The sequence below is a fragment of the Brachypodium distachyon genome, chromosome 3 (assembly GCF_000005505.3).
Source record: "Brachypodium distachyon strain Bd21 chromosome 3, Brachypodium_distachyon_v3.0, whole genome shotgun sequence".
NCBI classification, from domain to species: Eukaryota; Viridiplantae; Streptophyta; class Magnoliopsida; order Poales; family Poaceae; genus Brachypodium; species Brachypodium distachyon.
Window position 1 is genome coordinate 53,088,026 of NC_016133.3, and position 18,290 is coordinate 53,106,315.

At 45.3% G+C, this 18,290-nt stretch overlaps 2 protein-coding genes and 1 long non-coding RNA gene across 3 annotated transcripts; all 3 read left to right on the forward strand.

Annotated features, from left to right (window-relative positions):
* The first annotated feature begins 4,709 nt into the window (after window positions 1–4,709).
* Window positions 4,710–7,302, forward strand: LOC100838903 (protein NRT1/ PTR FAMILY 8.3). Its single transcript, XM_003570112.4, has 3 exons — window positions 4,710–5,075; window positions 5,259–5,352; window positions 5,471–7,302. The coding sequence occupies exons 1-3, from the start codon at window positions 5,031–5,033 to the stop codon at window positions 7,042–7,044; spliced, it is 1,713 nt and encodes a 570-aa protein (XP_003570160.1). The 5' UTR covers window positions 4,710–5,030; the 3' UTR covers window positions 7,045–7,302.
* A 1,582-nt stretch (window positions 7,303–8,884) lies between these two features.
* LOC100839209 lies at window positions 8,885–17,790 on the forward strand. The gene is made up of 18 exons (XM_010237545.3): window positions 8,885–9,365; window positions 10,205–10,263; window positions 10,375–10,506; window positions 10,625–10,765; window positions 11,426–11,482; window positions 11,680–11,774; window positions 12,694–12,826; window positions 13,597–13,776; window positions 14,013–14,203; window positions 14,356–14,422; window positions 15,178–15,311; window positions 15,512–15,578; window positions 15,831–15,893; window positions 15,976–16,202; window positions 16,293–16,422; window positions 16,508–16,600; window positions 16,863–17,066; window positions 17,143–17,790. The coding sequence occupies exons 1-18, from the start codon at window positions 9,005–9,007 to the stop codon at window positions 17,425–17,427; spliced, it is 2,619 nt and encodes an 872-aa protein (XP_010235847.1). The 5' UTR covers window positions 8,885–9,004; the 3' UTR covers window positions 17,428–17,790.
* On the forward strand, window positions 9,372–9,974 carry LOC112271740. The gene is made up of 2 exons (XR_002965056.1): window positions 9,372–9,640; window positions 9,785–9,974. It is a non-coding gene; the product is annotated as an uncharacterized LOC112271740 (long non-coding RNA).
* Window positions 17,791–18,290: the final 500 nt, after the last annotated feature.

An 18,290-nucleotide genomic window follows, 5' to 3' on the forward strand; every position in this document is an offset into this window, starting at 1 on the left:
TCGTTTGCTGATCTGAATTGCATGTTAGTTGTTCGGAGGTTGGCGATTTTTGTCATAGGCCATCTTGTGCCGTTTCGATTGTTGATTTCAGTACAAATTTGCGGATGATTGTATGAGACTCCATATCTAAGCTGAGACGAAACCGTTCACCACCGGGCCTATTTATTTTGCAAATACCCACCTCCTACATTTGCCTACAAGTTGTAAAGACCGGACATGATCACTTCACACGAACAATTTTCTCTGTTTAACTTTCTTTGCTTTCCAGTACCACACCAATACAAGTTCTGGAAACTCCGCCTACGCTGTAACAGCCTGAAAATACATGATTTGTGTTTATAGATGCTGAACATACTTCTTTCAGTAGCGCGCCCGTTTTCCATGCAGAGTGATGAGTGATCCCTTGTTCTTTGGTACAAGAGACAAGTATGGATCGAGACAGTCGGTCAAACAAAAAAAAAAGTCCCTCACGTGAAAATTTTGAACTAGCCTGACTGTACACGTGATTCATTTTTTCTTATTATTTTTCGAACCGGAGTTCGAAGGACTCAATCCATTGATTAAGAGGAAGAGAGTCGCCCAGTTAATTACGGAAAACCGGACAAAAACGTTACAACGGGCCGACCGCTAAAAGAAAGTTGCCGTTGAGTTCACAAGCAGAAGTCATCATTATCACACAAACACTCCTCCTGAGCCGGCAACTCCGACCCCCACCAATGACCAAGAACGGGGTCCCTGCCCCAGAAGTCACGTAAGCTCGCGTCGGCTCATGCCAAACAGTCGTCCACCCTTGCAAGCGACCAAGAGGCGCCGATCTGGTGATGAGCGTCAAAAGGGCAAATATGCGAGGCTTGAGCCGAACAAGACCTCCAAGAATAGACCACCCATCACCAAGTCATTGTCATCACGTGAACACTCCTCTGAGCTGGCGACTCCGACCCCCTAGCGACAAAGTAAACCCAACCTTCGAGAGTCAGCGGACACGCCGGAAGTACCAACTACCAAGACCATCGCCGCAGGCTGAACTTTGCTCAACACCATCGTCAATGCCACAGAAGACGCCCACGAACTCCCGCCACACATCGCGACCCCAAGCCTCCTATCCACCGGTCCCATCAGCCAGCGTCAACTCCAAGAACGATGCCTTCAACAAGGGGAACGACGCCGAGCGCCGCCAGCGTCTTGTCCGAAAGAACCTAGGGTTTCCCCCGGAGCTCACCTTGGGAATGGATGGAGGAGACAACACCAACAACACCCCAAAGAAGGTGATGGCGCCCGCGGACGTCACCGCTGTCGACCCCGGTCAGCGATCGGAAGCATGGCTTTCGCTTGGCACTGCCACGCCACCCACCACCCAAAACCGACTAGCCTGCTTGCACCACCACTGGCAACAACCTCCCCCAATCGGCCCGCGATGCGCCGCCGCTCGCCTAGGCCCAGATCGGGCCCGAGCAAAGCAACGGCATCCACAACAGCAGCACTGTCAGAGACCACATCGCCGCCCTCCCGGTCGTAGACCACGTGGACTGGGCTCAGATCCTGGCCCGAAGGGGGCCAGATCCAAGCCACCGCCACCGTCTCGAGCACCCTGCCACCGAACGCTTCTCGCCACCGCAAGCAGCAGCCCACCCCGCACTCAGACGCCTCTGATGCCGTCAACACCGCCTCGGAGACCGCCGCCCCTCCCGCAGCCGTGCCGCTCCTCGCCACCGCACGCGCCGCCCGAAGCAAGCCTTGCCGCCACCGTCGTTGGCCACGGCCCAGGCTTCGCCGGCGGCAGCCTCGGGTGGCAGCGAGGGGGGAGAGGGGAGGGGCGTGTGGCGGCGGTGGCGCTAGGTTCCCCCGAACCGCCCGCGGGAGAGGCGACGCGAGATTTCTTCTTCTTATTATTATTATTTTCTTGTCATCAGCAGAGTATGCCCCCGCTTGTTTCCGAATCTGAATAACGAGGATATTTCATCTTTGTAAGAACACACATGCATTCATAATTTATGTCACCAAGTTGTGGAAAGAGGGGAGTGTCTTCATCTTCTTTTGCACCCACAAAGCCCCAAGGCCCAAACCTATGTTTCTGCTCTGTTCTTTTTTAGATGCCTCGTCCTCACCTCTGTACCGGTCGCCGAACGCCGAGGCACGCAGCTGCGAGCTGAGCACGTGATGCGCATAAAGTTGCGGCTTCCTCTGTTACTTCGCCCTAGCAGTACCTATCTTTGAACTGCTTACTTTCTGAATTTTATGCTTGTACCGTTTTGATGCAAGTATGGATATCCATGCGCCATGTTCCACATCGTCCCTCAACTCAAAGTATAATGATCTGCATAAGTGCAGATACTCCAGGGAAGGATATTCAAACATTAGTTAGGTGATTATGATTTGTGTCAGCTGGAGTTGGTGAACACTGTTGCCATGCATACCAGGACAAGGTCAATTTATCCAAAATAAATCAGTCCAATCTGAGATGCACCCCCGGCCCTCTTCGTTTTCTTTTATTGTCCTTGGTATTCTTCCATGCCTGTTGATGGCTACTTGCCTGCTTTTCATATTCACCAACTTTTCAAGGATGATATCTTGGGTCAAATTCAAATACAGAATAGATTAATCATCTGGGTGTGGTTGGGTTTTGGTAAGATTAACGTACAGGAACTAGCTGTACCAAACCGGTTCGTGGAGGCAAGACTAGAAGTTGCATAAACTATACCCGAAAAAAAATACTATTTCTCCGTCCAACAAAAGACGTCTTAACTTCGATTAAATTTGAATGCATCTATACACTAAGTCATGTCTAGATACATCTAAATTTTGACAAACTTGAGACATCTTTTCATATATCTAAATTTTGACAAACTTGAGACATCTTTTTTTTTTGTTGCACAGAGGGAGTAGGTAAAATTCCTAGATGTCTGCAAATTAGTTCTCTGATTGCTCCATGGAAACTAAAAACTCAAAGACGAATTCCACAAATAATTTGGCTACTGATGACCGCGCAGAATAGAAGGGGAATTGCGAGGGCATGACAAGAAACTGTCAATAATCCTGGTCTTGTTGACATCTGACTTACACCACGTGCAGCTGTAATCCTCTTATCAGTTTTTTTTTTGCGGGGTCTTATCAGTTTTACTAGCTCCCTTTTGGCTTCAGATCACGCTGGACAAACGCAAAAATAGGAATGGCACTGTGACCAAAATCCCAAGTTTCACTTAAACTGGTGAGGGTTTAACCTAGAGACCAAAGACTATGAATCATGCATTGGCACCAGACAATTTTCACCCTTCAACACATTCATTGATTACCTGGTTTCTCGTGCCACGTGTTATTTGTTCATACAGATGATTCTGAACACAAGGTCTATAATGGTAAATATGACATGTCCAAACTTCACCGATTCACGTCACCTCCGAGTTGGTAAGTTTGTCCATGTTGGAAGAAAAACAGAACATTGTTACATGAGCTTCTTGACTTTCTTCTCTTCTTACCAACTTCAATTATCGTCATCACAATTAACTTGATACAAGGGGTATATGTCTGCATTTTTATAAGGGCGTTGAAACAGTTAGATGCATTACAAATTCCGTGGACATCTTCAGAAGGAGCGTTTTGCGTCTAGTACGTAATCCTAACCATTTAGGCTAGCCTGAAAAAGAAAGTTCTTGCTTAGTTTAAAAGAATGGGAAACAGGGATGGAGTCAATTTTACCAACGCGTGAAGAACAAACAATTCATTAACGGCTTGGCCAGGTGGCCAGAACCGTATGTTGTGCAACTGCAAACTGCAAACCGATTACCACATGTACCCAACTCCAAATTAACTTTGCAGGTTGTGATTAAAGGGGAGCTTAAGAACTTCACTTCGTGATTGAATCGCACTAGTCCTGACGCATGACGGAGCTTCTTTAGCAGCAAGGAGCTCTCCTAAATTTGCACATGCTGAGACCAAAGTGAGGTGAAAAGGCAAAAAGGAACTAGGAAGAATCCTTTATTTCCACACTTCACTTAGCCTGACTCCTAGGTGAACTGATCAGATGCATGACTTCAAAGCTGTGATTACCGTCCAGGAAAGTGCATACAGTTCCTTTGCCTCAAGGGACTTTCGCAAATGCATCGTGCAATCTTCAGCACACTCTGACTGACATCTGTCTCCAGTTAACATCTTCGTTACTACTATCATGGCACATAAGAACTTGTATCCACCGAACTGCAATAAAAGGATACGTAGGTTTCAAGAAGATCACAATTCGCACAACATTGGCAATTATCCGACGAGAAGTTTGACCTGTCACAATTCTGCCTTGACTGAATCTACGATTCTGCCTTAACGGTGGCAATCAGCCTCTCCTCTTGGCACCTACCGCAGGACATCGACCCGGCTAGCCTGACTCCTTTTCCTGGTCCTTTGAATTGAATCCCCAACTTGGCGACATGCCAAGTTCAGTCCCCCTCCCGGCCCGGCCACCACCAAGTAAAACCGCCACGTTTCCGTGCCAAGATTAATTAAAGCTATATGCACAATCCGACATGGCACGCACACCGGCTGGCGCGCCAGGGGAGACTGAAGACTGACTGATGCGTAGCTGCATGCAGTTAGCACTTGGTACTAGCACATAAGCCACCTACTGCACGGAAACTTCCGGCTTCTCTGAGTCCTTGCGACCGAGAAGAACTGCGGCAGCGCACGCATGTGTTGTTTGTGGGAGTTTATGATACTATACTCTGGGATTTTGAGTATTAATCCGCCACTGGATAATTTGGTTTGGTTAGACCCATTGCTTTGAAGCATTCGTGCGCCGATAACAATGGTTTGATATCCTTCTCTTTCTGTCTGGTTCACCAACTTATCCGCCCGCGTGCGTCGCTGTATAAGCGGCTGGCTGTCTCGCAGCTTTGGCACCATTGCACCGCAGCAGAGCAGAGAAGAGCAGAGCGAGCTAGAGTTCACTGGAAAAAGGCAAGCTAAGCTTAGCAGCTCGATTCGTCCGCCGCCCGCCGGCAGGTTACTTGAGAATCCATCACATTCACATATCGACCGGCGGTGACATGGACGCCATGGAGAGAGGCGAGCGCGCGCCGCTCCTGCCCGAGGTAACGGTGGTTGATTACTTATCTCCGATCGACCTAACCAGACAAGCAAATTAATGCACTTGATTAGGCTAATGACATCCACAAATACTCCACACGAATGCATCCTAAGAATAAAGGGTGCAGATTGCAGATTCTGCTCTTGTTCTGGTTGCTAACATTTTCTGCAATCTTTCTCTGTTACAGAGCTACGGGCCAAAGACCCAAGAGGACAGCCTGCAAGTGCCCCTCCTGAAGCACAAGAAGCGCAGCGGCAGCAAGGCACCAGCAGTAATTCTAGGTGAGCATTGCGAAACATCGAGTGCAGCACAGATTATGATCATCTGCACAAAAAAGGAGCGTAAATCAAGTAGTTTGTGATCATGTGAGCTGAAGGTTTGCAACTCGGTGTGGTGCAGGGTTCGAGTGCCTTGAGAGCACGGCGTTCAACGGCATCTCGACGAACCTGGTGGTGTACCTGGAGACGGTCCTCCACGGCAGCAACCTGGCGAGCGCGTCCAACGTCACCACGTGGTTCGGGACGAGCTACCTGACCCCGATGTTCGGCGCCGTCATGGCCGACACCTTCTGGGGCAACTACAACACCATCCTCATCTCCCTCGCCGTCTACCTCCTCGGCATGATGCTCATCACCTTCTCCGCCTTCCTCCCGGCAGCCGCAGCCGCCACCACGGCGCTGTGCGCGGCCGGCGCCTCGTGCGCCGGCGCCAGCAGCGGCATCTCGTCGGTGGTGAGCTCGCAGACCGTGGCGTTTGTGGGGCTGTACCTGGTGGCGATCGGGAGCGGCGGCATCAGGTCCTCGCTGCTGCCGTTCGGGGCGGAGCAGTTCGACGACGAAGACAACGCGGAGCGCAAGGCGTCCTTCTTCAGCTGGTTCTACCTCTGCGTCGACTTCGGCCCCATCATCTGCGGGGTGTTCCTGGTGTGGATCCAGCAGAACGTCAGCTGGGGCCTCGGCTTCGGCATCGCCACGGCCTGCATCGCGCTCGCCTTCGCCGCCTTCGTTCTCGCCACGCCATTGTACAAGCGCCGCATGCCCACCGGCACCCCGCTCAAGAGCCTCTGCCAGGTGCTCGCCGCGGCCTGCAGGAAGGCCAGCCTAAAGGTGCCGACCGATGCCAGACTCTTACACGAGGCCAGCGAGAAGCTCGACTCGTCCCGGCCCAAGATCGCGCACACCAGCGAGTTCACGTTCCTCGACAAGGCGGCCATCGTGGTGTCGGAGGAGGGGGCTAGCAGCTCGTGGAAGCTCTGCACCGTGACCCAGGTGGAGGAGCTCAAGATCCTGCTGCGGCTGCTCCCGGTCTGGGTCACCAGCGTCGTCGTGTCCTCGGCCTACTCGCAGATGAACACCACGTTCGTGCAGCAGGGCAGCGCCATGGACACGACCGTCCTGTCGGTGCCCGTGCAGGCGGCGTCGCTGGGCTCCTTCGAGGTGCTCTGCGTCCTCACGTGGGTGCTGCTCTACGACAAGGCGATCGTGCCGGCGCTCAGGGGCTTCTCTGGCGAGCCGTCGCAGCTGCAGCGGATGGGCGCCGGGCGGCTCCTGATGGCGCTCACCATGGCCGTGGCGGCGCTAGTGGAGATGAAGCGGCTCGACGGCGCCTCGCGCGGGGAGCAGATCGGCATCGCGTGGCAGCTGCCGCAGTACTTCTTCCTGGCCGGCGGGGAGGTGTTCTGCTACATCGCGCAGCTCGAGTTCTTCTTCGGAGAGGCGCCGGACACCATGAAGAGCATGTGCACGTCGCTCGCGCTGCTCACCATCGCGCTGGGGAGCTACATGAGCTCTTTCATCTACGCCGTCGTGGAGGCCTTCACGGCGACCGGGGGAAGACCCGGATGGATCTCCGACGACCTCAACGAGGGCCACCTCGACTACTTCTTCTGGACCATGGCTGCCCTGTGCACGCTCAACTTCGTCGTGTACAGCGCCGTCGTTAAGAACTACAAGCTCAAGACGGTGCTCTCGTGACCGATCCATGCTTCCCTTTCCTCGAGATTTCTTCAATATTCGATTACATGAGTACATTACATTGCACAATTGCCAATTGGTGATGTGAACAGTAAATAGCTAGTAGCCAGGTATAAATATGTACAGATTTTTGCTGGAAGGACAAGGCCGGCGGCATGCAAGCAACATCTTTTACGGAATTTTTTTATTTACTCTTACATGATATGATTATCTTTTTTTTAGAGGAACATGATATGATTATCAATGGGGGGTCATCAATGTGTGTTTGTGACTTTGTGCGAACTTTCTGTTCATGCTGAAGCACTTGTTCCCTCGGGCCAGAACGCCGCTCCCTATGCCTCGTCCAGTTTACACTGAATGGGCCATGGTAGGCCGAGCAAAACAGAATGGCTATTTCAGCCAAGTACGATTTCAAAAAAAGAAAAAAACAGCCCAGTAAGAAATAATTAAAAACGGTGTGCTACGTGCTTCCTGCTTAGACAGCAGAGGTGTGATTCTAAAAAAAAAGACAGCAAAGAGGTGGGGACAAAAAAAATCAATTTGCTCAAAACAAAATCAAAAACAAAAAACAGAGCCGAGGACGACTGACCAGGAGCTGCATGCTCATGTGTTGGTGAAGTTGGGGTGACGAAGTGATCGTGATGATTCCTTTTCAAAAACATGTTTTACGTCTGTGGATGACAATCTCGTCGCGCCTACAAGTTAAATGGAATGTGAGCGTTCATTTCAAAACAAAAAAAGAGCACCATGCTATGTACGTGATGCCCTTTCTCAATCTCAACCATTGTCGCGCTTCTTCGCACTACGCCCTACATGAGTCATGCAAGACCAATCATGGCCACGGTATGCCAGCCGTGTAGCACCTCGACGACAGCTAACACGTCGTCGTGTGCAGCCAACTTTCCCTCTGCAATGGTCTCGCCGTTCGAGTGGCAGAGATTTTCCAATTGAATGGCAACCACAAAGCCGTTTTCAACGACAATTACGAGAGAGAAGCGCAAAGCTGCAAGACAGGGGTTGGTGGGGGCAAGAGGGTGATACTCCATTTTTTTTGTCTAGGATTTAGAGAGCGAAGGTTGACAATGGAAAAATCACCAACTGGATTTGAAAAGCATCCGTCCTAACACGAGGAAACATGACATAAATGTGCATGAGTTAATGTCCACACGAGAAAAGCGCATGCGTTAATGCTCACAGTTGTAAACAAATAAAAACAAACTACAATTTGGAAAAACTGAGAAAAATTATGCACTCAAATATCTTGGAACCGAGGGAGTGCAGTTCGAGGGCTGGCCGACGGGATGGTGACGATATGAGCAGAAAAGACACCAATATTGAAGTCGGATGTGAGAAGAAGCGCCTTACCCAATGTTAACAGTAAAGGCACCGTGCTCATATAATAAAGAGAGCGAAGACTGCCATCTCGTTAACTACTCCAATTGTTTTAAAAATGTAACCTCTGTAACTTTTGTTGACTATCATTTTTAAAATTTAACCAACCTTAAAAAAATATTATTTAACATCTATGGATCCAAGTCAAGGTCATTAGAATCATTGCTACATATATTTCCATAATATCTCGATTTGACATTGTATATGTCAATATTTTTTCATAATTTGTTTTTCATTAGAGTATAAAAAATATACAGTAGTCAAATTAGTTATTCACCGTGTATTTTGAAATGGTGCGAGTAAGAAAAAAAAATCGAATTACGTCTGGGAAACTCTTAAAGCAGTACAGGATACGAGGATAAGAGCAACAAAAGGCGAAACCAAAGGATCGAGGTAAGCCAAGAAAAAAGAGAGGCAGGGAGCAGCCACACAAACCCAACACGCCTCGGCGGCCTCACCTGTCGTCACCCCACCTCTCCTCGTCGCCACTCACGCGCCGCCCGTGCGAGAATGAGATAGAAACGCCCCCCGCCCGCGCAAGGCCTGAGCAGCGCCCCGCCCGATTCGCATGACGCCCTCGCCGGCGTCCACGTCAGCCGCCGACGCCGGCATGCTCGGCCGCCGCCTCGTGCTGCTCCCGGCGGGCGCCGCGGCGTCGTTGGCGCGCGGGGAGCGGAGGAGGGCGCGGATGCGGCTGGGGTGCGTGCTCGAGCACGTGGTCCCGCGGCTCGCTGTGGCCTCGGCCGCGCTCGTGGGGGCCGGGGAGGTGATCGCGGCGGCCGCTGTCGCCGGGGGGAGCAGCGGCGCGGGGCACGCCGCCGTGGCGTCAACGATCGCGCAGCTGGCGGTTTCGGCCGTGGCAATCGCTTCGGGGGCGTGCCTGTCGACCAAGGTCGACTTCCTCTGGCCTCGCATCGAGCAGCTGCCTGGTAGTTGCCCTCTCTATGCATACAATGTTAGTTGCCGCAGTGTGCAATTAGGAGTCATATCTCCATGCTTTCATTCCGTAGGTGCGATAGCTTTTACTGATCGCGTCATAGACAATCTAAATTGTTTTGTCTAAGGTTGTTTAGACTGGAAGTGATTTGTTGGCTTGCTTGAATTGTTTGGAGGGGCCACCAGAACCTGGGTTAAGAGCTAAACATAGATGGGACCTTTATTGCGGAATGTGGGCGACTAGGCAAGCGAGTATTGGGATAGCCGGGTAAGATTCTACTTCCGTATGGTCGCGAATTCTTCACGCCACGACGTCCAAAGAAGTGGAAGCTTGTTGGTCCTCGCGTCTGATTGCCTTACCATCATTAATGCTTTGACATCAAAGCTGGTGAACAGACCTCTCTTCTCGCAGGTGAAAGTGTGCCATATCAGAACTTCAGAAGGGAGTGTAATATAGTAGCTCATGATTTGGCTAAGCAAACATGTCGGGGGAGTCAATTTGGTGTGTGGTTATTGCATGTACTACCAGTATTGTTCCTGTTGTGCTTAGCGATTGTAATGAAACTGATTTCCATAATTTATAAAGCATTTTCCTTCTCTCAGTAAGAAAAGAATAAGAAATATGCAATGCAGACCATTTTAGATTGGATCTAGCAGTGTAACATGATACATGATAAAGTAGAGATCTGGTTTGATGCTTATTGCTTAGTTAACATTGCTGCTGCAATGAGCCAATAACCAATTCTATGACACTGGTCCTGCGCCCATGTAAGTAAGATATGTATTCTATCTTTTGCCTATCTCATAGTTTTGTTCTGCTGTGTACATGCAGATACTCTTGTATTTGAAGGAGTGGAGGTGACAGGATACCAGATATTTGAGGATCCAAAGGTGTTAAAGCTGTAGAGACATTCTTAACAAGTTTTTGCCAGAAATATTTGTTCACCTGAGCTTTATCATTTTTTTACTCTTTAGTTTGACATTCTCAATCATGTGATACAGGTTCAGAAAGCAATTGTATTCGCAAGTACAGCTCACTTTGGGCAATTTAGGAGAACAGGAGACCCATATGTTACACACTGCATACATACTGGGAAAATCTTAGCTGCATTGGTCCCATCCACTGGAGAAAGAGTATGCCTATGATGTCCTTTCGTTTGTATATCCATATTGCATCAATGTTTTTCACAGGCTCTAATTGATGAACGCTTCACTTCTTTCTTCTCTAATTCCACCGTTGCATGTCATGTAGGCAATCAATACAGTTGTTGCTGGCATTCTTCATGATGTTATTGATGATACAACTGAGAGCTTGAAGAGCATAGAAGAGCAATTTGGGAATGATGTTGCAAGTTTGGTATCTTGTGTTTCAAAATTAAGCTACATAAATCAGGTAATGCATATGTTACTGATAGTAAAGCGTCCAAGTCTGCTGAGTGCTGGCATAGATTCATAAGCGCTATCTGAATGCCACTATTTTGGGATGTGAATAATAATGTTCAAGATATACTAATTCGACTTGAACCTATGAATAAATGATTGATATAACAGTTTTGCTTATTATTTCACGATGCATGTTGTCATTACTCCTAGAAAGATCTCAGTTAATGGTGGTGGCTTGTTCACCTTTAGCCCGTGCCACTTGTTAATTTGGCACAAACCATTGAGACAAGAGCAGGCATGTATGATTTGATTTTATGAGAAACGGTAATACAACATGCTCTTTAAGCATACAGTGTAAATACCAGTGCTAGTATTACTAAAGCAGTTTGTGGTTCATGAATGCAGTTACTATGATATCCCCACCCCTTTTAAGTTCCAATTGAGTCCATTTTCACCAGATGCGGAATCATGTCTAATTTTCAGTCTATTGGCTCCAGACACCATATACATGCCAGTTCCCTCTGTCCTTGCATAACGCAGTGCATCCCTTCCCATTGGTCTTTTGAAACACCATAGTTGCTGCATTGCGGAATGCTTTTGTGTTGACATTACTTACTTTCCCTTAAACATGTTTTGTTATTGTCCATGACAATTGGCTGTAACATCGCAGCTACTGCGCAGGCATCGGCAAAAAAACACTGACGGAAGCACTCTTACTTCAGAAGAAGTATGTTCCCTTCCTGTAGATTGTAGTGTGTAGTGATGATGTGTTATTAAGCTACTCTTAGAGATTGCCAATGCTCTCACTCCTCTCCTATCATTTGCTTGTTAATGAAAGTGGTTCCAAATAACACAGACATATTTCAATAAAAAAATCAAGTTGGCAGAAAAGCATGAATTGATTATCCTCCTGTTGTCAGTCAGGCAAACAATCTGCGTGCTATGTTATTGGGAATGGTCGATGATCCTCGTGTGGTGCTTATCAAGCTGTCAGACCGCTTGCACAATATGCGAACAATGTATGTCATTTTTGGCTTCTCATTTGTATTTAACTTGCCATACATGTAAAACATGTTTTCTATTCTGAAGTATCTATCATTTTGTCTGGCGATTCCATTGCTGTACTTTCTTTTTGCTCATCATTTCAAAATATCTCCATGTTCTTGTGAGCTCCAAATGATTGTCATCAGAAGTTTCTGTGTCACCTTGCAAGCCTAAAACCCAAGTGCTGGAACCAGTGATGGAATAAACCATTTAAACACAACGGAAACTAGGAAACTAAATTTAATAAATCAGGTTTTGTGTTAAAAATAATGGATAGGTTAGAGAATAGAATTCTAGTGATTTTGTTTTGTGTTGTTACCATGTGCCGTTGAATGAAGGTGAGTCCTTATATAATATACTAATCTCAAGACAAGGAACAATACAGTATCCATACTCCTTGGCTCAGCCCTAGGCCTAAGCTTATATACTAGTACCCTTTTTTTGGTTTGTGCCGATCTTTAATTTACTGTGTATTTTCGCCTGAATCATTTGTGCCCATCGGCATCATAACACAGCTCAACTTAGGGCCAGTTCTTTTACGGCTTTCTGAACCGGCTTCTCTGAGAAGCTGCTCTCACCCAGCTTCCTGTAGAAGCCGCAACCTAAATTTGATTAGGCTACCAAACTAGTTTGGCCTAAACTACTTTGGAAACCTAGCTAAATCTAAGATTCGGCTTCTCCAGGAAGCTAGGTGAGAGCAGCTTCTAGGAGAAGCCGGTCCTAAAAGCCGAAAAGAACGCAGCCTTAGTCCATGCTTCTCCTTTAGGTGCCTAAATACCCACATCTGAACATGTCCTTTATTTATTGAAATGTTACTACCTTTAACTTAAGTATGCTATCAAATAGTTATTGGATTATGTAAATGGTTGTGCATTACTGAAAGCAGTATTTCAGCTATGCTCTTCCCATCCCCAAAGCTGAAGCTGTTGCTCAAGAGACATTGGCTGTCTGGTGCTCACTTGCTTCTCGATTGGGAGTATGGGCTTTGAAAGCGGAGCTAGAAGATTTATGCTTTGCTGTCCTTCAGGTTATTTTTTTTCTCTCTCTTTAACATATCGTTTGGCTCCTAAATGTTATTTTGTTAATCTGTAATATTTTCAATATGATACTTTTTTGGCTTTACTTGATGCTGGATACTTACTAGGCGGGCATTATGTCTTGTATTTGTTGTGGTCAAATTTCAAGAGATACTATGTTCAGTTATATTTATTTAACATGAATGCTGGTGCAAAGTTTGTTTGCATGTCACACCACTGGATGGGTTTCTCAAATATGTTGATCTGATGTTAGGAGCCATTTTGTAATGCATGCTTGTGGTCGACTAGATCTCTTTCACCACTGGACCAAAATGCTTAAAATTATGTTTGTGCGTACCAATTAGTAAAATTCGTGCATCGAAAGGGGCCAAAGTGATTAGGAGATCTCATGCACTGATTTTGTACATGATCATATTCATATGGATGGGATGCAAGCGGGATCCCTCTTATAGGCCATTAGAGACTTGTTAGTTGAAAATTTGACGAGAAGATTTGGAAATTGAACTAGAAGTGGGTTGTATGCGGAATACTGCTTGCATCCGTATCATATGGGGGTTGGGGGGCCTCCCACTAGGTCCAGTACTGGGCTTATGGTGTTGTTTTGATCCTCTTCATCTCATTATTCCTACCAGGGTCTTGCATCTGCAATGAGTTTTTCATGTTACCTTTTCTTTTTGTACAAATTTACTATGTAATAGCTTCTGTTTATTGTGTATATTGTTATATTTAATTGTTTCCTATCTCTGTCAAATGCATGCAGCCCCAAGTTTTCCAGAAAATACGATCTGAACTTACTTCGATGTGGAAGTCTACCAACAAAGATAAAAGCATGAGAAGGTCATCAATCAGAAGTGATTTGCTTGCTTCGACGAAGGAAGTGCATGCAACTTCCACCCATGACTTATATAGTTCAAAAAACCAAGAAGAACCAAATATGGAGGTGAGTTCAAGTAAATGAATATGTTCATTAGCCACACATTCTTAACAAACATTAGCTGTAGTCTGTAGATATTTCGCAACATTTTCATTTCTATTGCCTCTCATAAACACCATTTCCTCATAAAGATATGTATGAAGTGAACTCAATAAATCCTTTCTCATTAACCTTGACTTGGTAAGGTGACCACTTGTGATATTTGATATCATATTTTATTATAAATCCTTCCTTGACTGCAGGATCTGTTGCAAGCTGTATTGCCATTTGACCTTTTTTTGGATCGGGGAAGGCGCTCTGACTTCCTTAATAATCTCCAAAGTAGTTCTGAAGCATCCAAAAAGCCTAAGATTGTTGATGACGCTGCTGTTGCATTAACATCCTTAGCAGCTTGTGAAGAAGAACTTCAGCAGGAATTGCTTATAACAACGTCGTAAGTTCAGATCTTAGTTATTTTAAGAATCCCTAACTTTGGCTCTAATTGTGTATTTATCTATGAGCCTAACTTTGGCTCTAATCGTGTATGTCCGTGGGTCTACTACTAGTCTTGAGGTTCTCAATCTTGAATTACGCTATTTCCTTCAGGTATATACCCGGGATGGAAGTTACTTTGTCAAGTAGACTCAAGAGCTTGTATAGTATCTACTGTAAGGTACCATTAGTCAATTACTTCTGTCTGTTATATACTAAAACACAATAAGGGGTGCCCGAGGGGAAACCCCATGTTGATCCACATCATCAGTATAATTTAGGCAATTAAATCTTATATTTAACGGTCAAGATCTAATTAGAGGGATATATTTGATGGGCTAGCAATAAAACATCAGTGGTTCTAATATGTTATGGTTAATGGTAATTAAGCCAAGCCATTATTTGTTTTTACTGTGCTAAATGTAACATACTCTGTTAGGCGATCAATGTATCACAGTCTGTCAACCTTTTGTTTTTCTTCATGGGTCATGAAAATATCAAGTAGTAAGCTAAGATCTGTTAGTCACAATCTATATCTATAGTTTTGGAAGAATATATTATTAAGTATTAACGGGTATTTGAAGATGTTTTTACGGTGCCAAATGTAACATACTCCCTCCGTTTCTAAATGTATGAAGTCCTAGCTTTGTCCTAAGTCAAACTTCTTAAACTTTGACCAAGTTTATAGAGAAATCTACCAACATCTATGACTCTAAAATAGTTTTATTAAATCCATCATGATATATTTTCATAGTATACTTATTTGATATTGTAGAATACTTATTTGATACTTACATTTAGTAACGGACGGAGTAGTATGTTAGGTGATCAGTATTATGACCTCTCATGAATTGTGAGCCTAAATGAAAAACAAATTCATGAAACTGTCTTCTGCATGATGGTGTCATTAATTATTGATGCATTTTTTATCGACAGATGGAAAGGAAACATGTAGGCATTAGACAAGTCTACGATGCTCGTGCGTTGAGGGTGATTGTCGGAGACAAAAACGGTGCATTGCATGGACCTGCAGTCAGGAGTTGCTACAGCATCCTTGACATAGTACACAGGTTTCTAGTGAATTTAGTTATTTGTCTGGAGCTACCCATGTTAACAAGGTCCAGACATGTTAAAATTTCCTACTCGACCAAATAAATGCTTTATTTGATGTATCATTTAGTACCAACTTGTTTATGTGTACTTGTGAACCACATACTTTGTCTGATTTAAGATCCATATTTTAAACTGCCTGCTTCATCCGTATGTGCAGGCTATGGACTCCAATCGATGGGGAGTTTGATGACTACATTATCAACCCTAAGGGTAGTGGTTACCAAGTAAGCGTCACCTGGTACCAAATTAAACATATCATGCATGATATGTGGTATTCTCAACCGCTGCATTGATAGGTAGTAATGTCAATTGGATGAAGTAATACAGTAAAAAAATCCAGCATGCTTAGTTTTGCACTGGTGATGCTATAGTTGCCCAAGCTAGTATTGTGCCGTTATACCATAAATGGGCTTAGAGTTGAATCTTGACCCTCTTGTCAAATCAATTAATTTACTGGTGGTTATTCTCTGTTCTAGTCACTCCATACAGCAGTTCAGGCATCTGATAGCTCACCGCTGGAGGTCCAAATTAGGACCCAGGTAGATAAGACACGTCTTCCTTTTTTGTTTGAATAATTTTTTTGGCAGTTTGTCCTGATCCTTCTGAAGTTGTTGCCCACAGCGAATGCATGAGTATGCAGAATATGGACTTGCTGCTCACTGGTTGTATAAGGAGAGCAAAGTTGACACCAGAAGTGGCATGAGTAACAAGATAAGTCAGAGTACATCGTATGCATCAAGCTCTTCAGAAGATGAAAGTTATGTAAAAGACAGTATACCCTCTATAAAAGTGGGGCATCCAGTCCTCAGAATTGATGGTAATCACTTACTGGCAGCTGTCATAGTCAGGTATGGCTTCAACTCAATTATAAACAGACTTTGTTGTTTATTTTGGAGCATTATTGCAGCTGATATCTGATTGTGCCAGTTGATTTACAGCATAGATAAAGGTGGGAAAGAATTGCTTGTTGCGGTGCATTTTACCCATGAAGCTTCTGAAGATGTAGCTGAACGAAGATCTTCCTTTCAGTTGGAGCGTTGGGAAGCTTATGCTAGACTTCATAAGAAGGTTAATCTGATGATAACAGATTTCCTTGATGGATTCTGCATGAGAGGAATTCCTAATTTCTATCTAATACCCAAACTTGTTTCAGGTTACTGAGAAATGGTGGTGTGCGCCAGGGCATGGTGACTGGTCAACAAACCTTGAGAAGTATACACTATGCCGAGATGGTATATTCCATAAGGTTCGCATGGCTGAAACTGTGAAACATTACTACTTTTTATTAAATTGTTTCTTGGGTTGTTTGCATTCCTTTTTTTTGAACTGTCTTTTCAAATATCGAGTTTTTTTTTAATATGGACTAGTTGTGCATGTGATAGAAAAGTTTCCTGGTCTGAAAGTTTGAGTTCTGATGTTAAATCACTGTCTCTGGCTCTCTGCCCTAATAGATCATTATGACCTATATGGTTGATTAATATCCTGTACACCTATAATTTATTTTGCAGCAAGACCAATTTGGGAGACTTCTGCCAACATTTATTCAAATAATCGATTTAACAGAAGAGGAAGAGGATGAATACTGGATGGTTGTTTCTGCAGTATTTGAGGGTAAAGAAACCTCCACTCTGACATCTGAATCGAGCAACGCTGATAGACCAACTTCTTACCCTCCAAGCTCTACTCCCTTGAGTGATCCCATCAACAATAAGGTATCCATCTCTCATGTTTACCTTATTTTGTAGAAGGACAGCTCAATTCTCATTGTTCGTTCAATATGCCCCATAGGTGCATTTGCTCAGGACCATGCTTCAATGGGAGGAGCAAGTACGCCGTGGAGCATCGTGGGCGGAGAGAAGTCTTGGCGCAAGAACGCTCACCGAACCAATCCTTCATGAGGTAGCAATCATCTGCTGGCCGTACGGGAAGATAATGAGAATGAGTACTGGCAGCACAGCCGCGGACGCTGGTAGAAGAATGGGTGTCGACGGTAAGCTGCTTTGGGTCAATGGTCAACTTGTGCAGCCTCAAACCGAGCTTAAGGATGGGGATATAGTTGAAGTGAGGACGTAGTTGCGGTGTCCTCTCACACATTTCTCAGGGTAATTGATCAGTTTGGTTCTCGAGTTCTTACCAACCATCCAAGGATGCAACAGACTGAAGATTGGTAGAAATATTAAAATCTCAAATGTATAGTCCATTTGTGGAAAATAATCGAAGAAAGCAGGATTTATGCTTTGGAAAAGGTACTAGGATTTAGTACTATTTAGATACAGGGAGTAACAAAGTGTTGTATTCTGTACATATGCGACCAGGTAACAACTGTACGTGTCCTTGTGCACTGTAGTATGGTAAATCTATGTACAGTCAGTAACTGACAGTTCTCTGTGAATGCCAATGGTTTCTGTACATAAGGGAGACCGTTCTATGTGTCTACTCTCGATCACTTGATCTTTTCCAGTGTTGAACGAGGAATAAGATTCTACGTCCGCTGAGCACTTCAATATAATCGAGCAAATCCAAATAGGTCCGTATCTGAGATGGAAGACGTGGGGAAAAGAGAGAGCATCATTAATTTATTTTCACGGCGCCAACGAATTCGGTTCTCCTTTCACCCACGAAAATGAGCTCATTTCTCGAACCGTTTATCAGAGCCGTTGAGGTGACGAATATGTTGGGTTGTGTAAATTTGCCTTGCCGCCGTGTCACATTCTCTTTCACAATTTTCGTTAAAATTTTGGCCAACCAAGGACTAAGAAATTTTTAACCATTAGCATTTGCTAGCCAATGGTTGGTAATTTCTTTATTTTGAAAAGAATGGCTGGTAATGATAGAGCATGAGTTGTCATGAACTAAACACACCCGTGTTGCCTCGTCAGCAAGTAATGTGGTTGCCCATCAATCAACGAATATCTTCCCTGAAAAAAAAAGAAAAA